Source organism: Sorex araneus, chromosome 6 (assembly GCF_027595985.1).
Source record: "Sorex araneus isolate mSorAra2 chromosome 6, mSorAra2.pri, whole genome shotgun sequence".
NCBI classification, from domain to species: domain Eukaryota; kingdom Metazoa; phylum Chordata; class Mammalia; order Eulipotyphla; family Soricidae; genus Sorex; species Sorex araneus.
In genome coordinates, this window is record NC_073307.1 from 153,466,667 (window position 1) to 153,475,085 (window position 8,419).

Here is an 8,419-nt window from a genome sequence, read left to right on the forward strand (position 1 = left end):
TAGCACAGCGGGTAGGGTAGGGTGTTTGCCTTGCAGGAGGCCAACCTGGGTTCTATTCCTCCTTCCCTCTGGGAGAGACCAGCAAACTAAGAGAGGATCCCACTCTCATGGCAGAGCCTGGCAAGCTACCCGTGGTGTATTTGATATGCCAAAAACAGTAACAAGTCTCACAATGGAGACATTACTGATGCCCTGTCGAGCAAATGAATGAACAACAGGAGGACAGTGCTACAGTGCTACCTTTAACTTTAATCTTTAGGTACTCCGTTCCTCCAGGGCATGAAGTTTGTTTTGCTTCTACTTTTCAATAAACTATTCTATTTCTACTCTGAGCATCATTATTACTCAATATTGTCACTCTTGAAAATACCTATCCTATGGAAGAATGTGCGAACTGTGGACAAACACAAAGCCCCCCACATCGAAACCAGTACTGACACCTCCCAGGCTGTGCAACTTTTACCTTTTCAAGTCCCTGAGATCACTTTTGTATTAAAAACTTCCCTAGAAAAAAGTTTGTTATTTCAAACTTCACTCCTATGTCTTGCAGGACAGCTGGCGGCCCTCACTGAATTAATCCAAATATCATTCTTGCTTCCAAAAGCAAGAATTGGAATACGCTAAGAGTAACCAAATAGCCTCCAAAAGTAATGGGTAAGAATGTGCCCACTTTTGGAGGATATATGTGTCATAGATCCATACAAAACAAAACAAAAGATTCTTTTGCAATCACAAGACTGCAAGATGAAACAGGCCAGCAGGTGGGGAGCCAGGGGCGAAGAGTTTTAGGTGAATGTATTAAAGTCACAATGAGTGAAGCCACATCAAGGATTCATCAAGTCCTCTTAAAAAGGATTCAGTGGTCCTAGTTCCACATTAGCCTTGCAAGGAACCTGAGAGGGAGGCTCAAACAGCTTAGAAAATCCCAACTAAAGCAGCAGTCATGACTTCTAATTTCATTGTAGCTCTCTGCTCCTCACCCTGGTTGGGTTGGGTTGGGCCAATCAGGAGGGTGGTGGTGTTAGCAAAAGCAAGTTCAAGTGCCAGTAGTTCGCCAGCCAATTATTTAAGAAAAGTGCAAGCCTATTAATTTATTCAACAAATATTTCAGGTGCTACTTATGGATAGTTTTCCGTATGGAACTTCTGATAACTATTTTAAAACCTGCAATACTAGCTTTTGAGGACTCCATATAGAATGTTTCTTGGATGGCTTTGTGCTGATACTTATTTGAGATTCCAAACTCTCAGATAATGAAATTTAACTTTAGTTATTTATGTGTATAACTAGATGTATAGATGTTGAAATCACTTGTTTATGTTGATATGTCACTCAGTTTCGTTAGAGTGGATGATTGTCTAAACGCTCCATGTTTCTGAGTTCTATACCATAGTTACTAATTGACCATTTCTTTTTGTTTTCTAGTTTTTGGTCCACACTCAGAGGTGGTAAAGACTTACTCTGGACTTTGCACACCAGACAGGGCTCAGGGGACCACATGGGGTTATGGTAATCAAACTCAGGTGGGTCGTTTACAAGACAAGCATCCTATCCACTCACTGTACTATCTCTACAATCCCCTAATTGATCATTGATGTTGTTGCAGGAAAATTGTGTCATTGATAGGTCCTGGAACTTACCCTGTGCAGACAGAGAGAAAGTGACAAGTAAATTGAAGAAACAGGAGAAATTTTGGGGGGTGCACCTGTGGCTGGACCCTAGTGCCCTGGACTCTAGTGCACTGGGAGAGGCTCAGCAGAGGAGGTGGCGGGGGTTAAGGTGTATTGGGCAGAAGGGGAAAAAGGACCAATGCATTTGGTCTGGCATAAGGAGTGGGTGTAAGGAAGCATGGCACGCAACCTGGTGGCTACCAGGCACCAGGTGGACCAATAAGTGTGTGTGTGTGTGTGTGTGTGTGTGCGTGTGTGTGTGCGCGCGCGCGAGTGCGGGGTGGAGGGTGATCTTTGATTCCAGGAATGTGTTGCTATTTTATCAGCCAATAGCCATCCTAAGAAAACTAACAATCATTCCCTTCCTCAGTTATTGGAAATAACTACTTATAAATAATGTGTTCACAGTTTCTCCAAAGACCTATTTTAGTACAACAACACAAGGCATTTGGTAAAATCTGTGTCTCTAAATGAGTCACTCTGAAATAAATAATAAATAAGATCTATATTTCAACTTGATGTATAGGGGAAGAAGAGATTTGTTAATCTTTTTAATGCTGTTGTGAAAATAAATCTTGTTAGTTTTCTTTTTAAATAAATATCTATTGACAGTGGTCTAGAATAAAGTGAGGAGGTAAATAGAATGTGTCTTTTCTTTTTTTATGGTATTTGTATAGAATACGTTGATAGAAACAAATACTCAAAATCTCAGTCTGCTTGCCTTGTAAATGATAGTCAAAGTTGCAGTATATGCATTTTGATTATATGTTCCAGGGATCAAATTCATTTTCTCTCTCACTCTATAAGTATATATATTTTTCCATGATGATATTCCAATGTGGTACACTTGATAAAATAACGCATCTCTGTGCCTTTTGTAAAGTATTATACTTGTAGTTTGGTATTGAGTTTCTTAATCATTTTGTGCAAAATAATTCTTACAACAAACAAACAAAAAATAGGAATATGAGTAGTGTGCTGGATAAGACATTTGAATTTAAGTGCAATTAAGAGAAAAACCATAGTGATAAAGTGAATATATTTTATCAGTTGTGTTTGATTAGCACATATAGTGTTTGAAATGTATCAGGTTAAGCAATGTAAAAAAACAATATATATATATATATATATAGGGACCATGTTAAAGGCAACTATAAAAAACAAAATGGCATGTTATGTGTAATTCAGACTTTATGCAGTGAATCCTGCATGTTGGGCTTGAGAGCAAACAGTACATCCATTCATATTAAGACTTATAAAACCACAATCATCCATATGAAACTCATGAATTAGATCACTCTGCAATACAATTTCCTCGCTTTCATATTTTATCATAATCAAAGTTATAGGGATAGCATCTGTGAATATATGCTTGGTTAGGGGATGGAGAGATATTACAGTGGGTAGGGCACTTGCCTTGCACATGACCCACTAGAGTAATTTTAAGTTAGAAAAACATTCAAGCACTAGAGTACAAGTACAGCTGTAGATAAGCAGCTACTCAAAAATGGGAAATTATATTAATCTTTGGTGTCTTTTGATATCCCAATTGAGAATAAACTGCAATTTCTAATCTTGCTTGCATCATGCCTTGTGATAAGATCCTTGGGGACAGTGACACTCACAAAACTATGCAGTCACTTGCTACTAAGATTCATTATGAGGCAAAAAAGGAGCACCTTCCACGCAGACAGGAGAGAGGGTATGTTTCTAAAGAATGGCCTTTGACTCACTGATGTCAAATAACTTGACTAAATAATATCACCATGTAACTTAAGATAAGAAGTTTTAAAATATATTAATGAATGGTAAAATAGTTTCTAAGTAGAAATGTTACTATTTGCACTTTTGAAATTGGAGAAAAACAATTACAAGTAAAAGGGACAAGATGGGTAGATAACAAACTAAAATTTTAGAACTTTGAATATGCTTACACCCTTTGGATTAAATTACATGGAGCACATTATGGTAGAATATCAGAAAACATGAAAGATAAGTGAAAAATAGGTAATGACTATTAATCTGATTGATAGTACACAAATTAACACTACACCATAAGCAACTGCTATTTCTTCCCGTGGTTTGTGGGAAGAAATGTTGGAGTCTAGACGCTCACAGTTTAAATAAGAGCCTTGGTTGAAACATCAAGCAAAAAATTTGTTTTATCTTCCCTTTTATCTTTGTATTTTTGATCAAAATATATTTTCCCATATTAAATGCAAATAGATATTTTGAATGAATGGGTTTATAGGTCCTTATTTTTCTTATTTTTCTGTAATTGTAATTGTACATTAAGGCTGGATCTGTGCTAGAGTTTCAAAATAAAATACAAATTTACTGGACCAGAGAAATATAACAGCAAGTTATGTTATATTTATGCTTGTCTGTATGTAGCCTACCTGGGTTTAAACCACAGCATTACATACTGTCCCTTGACACCACCAGGATTGATCCCTGAGCCGTGCCGTGGGAAAGCCCTGAGCAATATATGGTGTGTCCCATAAACAAAGGAAAACAAAACAGAATTTATGATGATACTTTCAGTATTTAAAAGTAACTAAGTATTTGTTATTAGCACACAGTATTTCTTCATAAGCATATCAATGAAAAAAATAAAAAAGACATTAAAATGTCCTTTTAATAATTTGAATAATAGTTGTACATAAAAAAGAAAAATTGATAAATTCTGAAGAAAATTTGAACAGATACAGACCATTCATTCACTTTTTCCCCTATATAATTCCCAGAATATAGAAAAGAATATGTATGATTTAAAACAAGAATGTGGGCCAGAAAGATAGTTCAGCGTGTGGACTTTTGCCTTGTGTTGGTCTAGGCTGGTTCAATATCCTACTACAATATCTACTACCACAAACCCCTCAGACCTGTTAAAGACATCCCTAAGCAAGAGCAAGGAATATGTCCTGAGCACTGCCAGGTGTGACTCAAAAATTCAAAAGTACATAAATAAATAAAGAATATGTTGCTTTCATTTTCCAGGTAAAAGAAAGAGAAAGAAAAATTGCATAAACAAGAGTTGATGTTTAATATTGATAAGAAATTCATGATTTTTATAATTTCTAGTTAAAAAAAGTGGTAATTAATCATTCAACTTTTAAGAAATATGAAGTGGGGCTGATGTTTTGACTCGATAGTAGAGCATTTGCCTCGCATGTGTGAGTCCTAAGCTCAATTCTAAGCACTCCAAAAAAATAAAACACCAAAAAAAAATGCAAAAATTTTATCAACTTAAAGAACATATAACTAATAGACAAAATACAATTTAATTTTTTTAATAAAATGTAAAAACACTCATCAGAGATTGGAAATGTGAATGAGAAAGTTACAAATCACTTACAAAGAAAATAATGACTTTATTAGAAGTCATTATATATTATAAAATTATATGTAGATTTATTCTCTTGGAGCGTAAAAGTTCATGGTTTAAATAAAGATAAAGATGGGGGCTAGTACAATTAGGGCACATGTTTTGCAGGACAGCCTGGGTTCAATCCCTGGCTTTCATATGGCCCCCCAAAACTGCCAGGAGTTTATCCAAGAGTCCAGAGTCATGACTGAGTGCCACTGGGTGTGGCCCAAAAACAAACAAATAAGAAAGAGTGAAAGATGCTTAGCAATATTGTATCGAGAGATCTAGAAATAATATAAGAATCTAACAATAGAATATATATGATATACTATATTGAGAACAAAATGAAGAAACGCAAACCACCAAGTGAAAATTGCATGGGTTTTAAACCTAGCTAACTTATTCAGGGCCCCTATGTAACTTGGATTGGTATTTCAATTTTGATCTTTTCTGCACCTATAAAGTAGCACTGTAGCACTGTCATCCCTTGTTCATCGATATTCTCAAGCGGGCACCAGTAATGTCTCCATTGTGAGACTCGTTACTGTTTTGGGCATATGAAACATGCCACGGGTAGCTTTCAGGTTCTGCTTTGTGAACGGGATACTCTCAGTAGCTTGCTGGGCTCTCTGAGAGGGACAGAGGAATCAAACCCAGGTCGGCAGCGTGCAAGGCAAATGCCCTACCCGCTGTACTATCGCTCCATCTAGCTTTGAAATCTGTCACCCCATTGATCGCCAGGGTTGATTCGGCTGATCTGGCTGGCTAGGAGTGTGTCCCCTTCCTCACCGCTCCGTGTGCAACCCTCCTGAATCTGTGCACTTGGTTGAAGAGGACAGCCTTCCCGGAATAGAGACGGACTAGTCTTCAGTCTAGGGTACACAAGTAGCTGTGCTCGCCTACTAGAACCTCCAAACAAAATAGGCATGATAATATGGTTTTTACACAAAAGTTTAATGAAACAAAAATGATAAAATAAACATCTCATCAGCCCTTTCTTATTATCCATTCTCATAATTGGTATTATTGAATTAAGTATGGAATTGGAAAATTAAAAAATTATGCTGATCTTCATAATAAAATATTAAAATGAAATAGAAAATGCAAAATTGTTTTAGCCAATATTTGAATGGTGTGGATTTTTGTCTGCACAGTCGAATCAAGCCACTATAACAGACCAGTGTTTCTTTATAAAACTAATGATAGTACGTGATAACAAATTCAGAGCTTAGTCATTCTAGCAAATCTAGTTATCATTTTAAATAATTTAGTGTATGAGATTATTGAAGAGATTTTGGCAATGTGGATTGTGGACAATTTCCACTTTTATATACGGACACTGACTTAGAATCTCAACATACAAACAATAATTAGACTAAGTAAATAGTGTCTTGACAAGATTTTAAAGCATAAAACCATCACTTACAGAAATATCTAATCAAATTGAATTAATTTCTTCCACCTTATGCAGATGTCTTAGCGCGATATGGCCCAGATGAACTGCACGGAGGTAGAAGAGTTTATTCTTTTGGGTCTCACAGACCGTCAAGACTTGAAGATGCCCCTTCTTGTGATTTTCTTCTCCATCTATGTCTTCACTGTAGTCGGTAACCTGGGTTTAATCCTGCTCATTAGAGCAGATGCAAGACTCCACACACCAATGTACTTCTTCCTCAGCAACCTGGCCTTTGTCGATTTCTGTTACTCTTCTGTCATTACACCCAAAATGCTTGGGAATTTCTTGTACAAGCAAAATGTCATCTCCTTCAATGCATGTGCTGCTCAGTTAGGCTGTTTCCTCACCTCCATGATATCCGAATGCTTGCTACTGGCTTCCATGGCCTATGACAGGTATGTGGCCATTTGCAACCCTCTCCTCTACATGGTTGTGATGTCTTCTGACATCTGCATTCAGCTTGCAGCAGTCCCCTATGTCTACAGCATCTCGACAGCTCTTTTTCACACCATCCTCACCTTTCGCCTCACCTATGGCCACTCCAATATCATCAATCATTTTTATTGTGATGACATGCCTCTGCTCGGGCTTGCCTGCTCAGACACTCACACCAAACAGCTGTGGATCTATATCAGTGCTGGGATGACATACATTCCGCCTGTTCTGATTGTCTCTGTCTCTTACGTGTACATCATTTCTGCCATCCTGAAGATGAAGTCAGCAGAGGGCAGGCGCAAAGCCTTCTCCACATGCGGCTCTCACATGCTGGCTGTCACCATCTTCTATGGGACCCTCATCTTCATGTACTTGCAGCCCAGCTCGAACCATTCTCTGGACAGAGATAAGATGGCCTCTGTCTTCTACACTGTGATCATTCCTATGCTGAACCCCTTGATCTATAGTCTCAGGAACAAGGATGTGAAAGACGCCCTCATTAAAGTGATCAATAAAACACAGGCTTTAGCATTCATGAAATCTGAAAGATGATTTGGGTCAGGGATGTGTCTCAATCATAGACTACATGCCTTACCTTTGTGGGAACCTGAGTTCTACCCATAACAGTGACACACAAATTTAATAACAAAATTAAAATGCGTTTGAATAGTCAAAGCATACTTTCTTTCACAATTGGCTTCTCATCCTCCATATAAACTAGTAGCCACTCTTGATCTTATGTGGTAAGCAATAAACAGTTTCATTATAAAATGGAATCTTCTCTGAATTCTTGATAAATAAGTTGACTTCTAGCAACATAGTAGTCATTTATATAGAAAAGCACCATAGGAACTTACATCATCAGACCATGGAAATAGCTCAAAGGAAAGGAACATGCATTTTGTGTGTGGAAACCCCAGGTTCCATCACAGGCATTACAGCGTCCCCTCCAGCACCACCAGGATATACTGAGCTGAGAGCAAATCCAGAGCACCACCAAACGTGGCCCAAAAACCAAAAACTAACACAGTAAATAAATGTGACCCAAAAATCAAAACAAACACACTAAATAAATAAAAGCAATTTATACCATGTCACTATGCAAATAAAGGTATACATATTTTTCAAATGTTGTTTTATTGTATTACCATGCTTTACAAAGTTATCCATAGTTATGATGTAGATGTAGACATACAATGTTCCATCTCTGATCCCACCACCAAGGTAAGCTTTCCACCACCAGTGTTCGCAGGTTCCCTATTCTACTCCCTCCCCAGCCTGACATGTGAACAGGAACCTTTTCAAGTACGGTTATTAAAGTTTGGGTCTCATGATCTCAATGTTGTTATTTAGACTCTGTGATTTGGATACTTAGCTCGATCATAAATGGAGGGTAGAGAGAAAAGATATAGATTTTTCTAATATTAATTTTTTATTTTATTGAATCACCATGAGATAGAGCATTACAAAACTGTTCAAGATTGGGTT

The 8,419-nt window shown here is 37.4% G+C and overlaps 1 protein-coding gene across 1 annotated transcript; it reads left to right on the forward strand.

Annotated features, from left to right (window-relative positions):
• Nucleotides 1–6,526: 6,526 nt before the first annotated feature.
• Nucleotides 6,527–7,483, forward strand: LOC129406020 (olfactory receptor 1044-like). Its single transcript, XM_055143760.1, has one exon. It carries the CDS (start codon nucleotides 6,527–6,529, stop codon nucleotides 7,481–7,483), a length of 957 nt encoding a protein of 318 aa, XP_054999735.1.
• The last annotated feature ends 936 nt before the right edge of the window (nucleotides 7,484–8,419 follow it).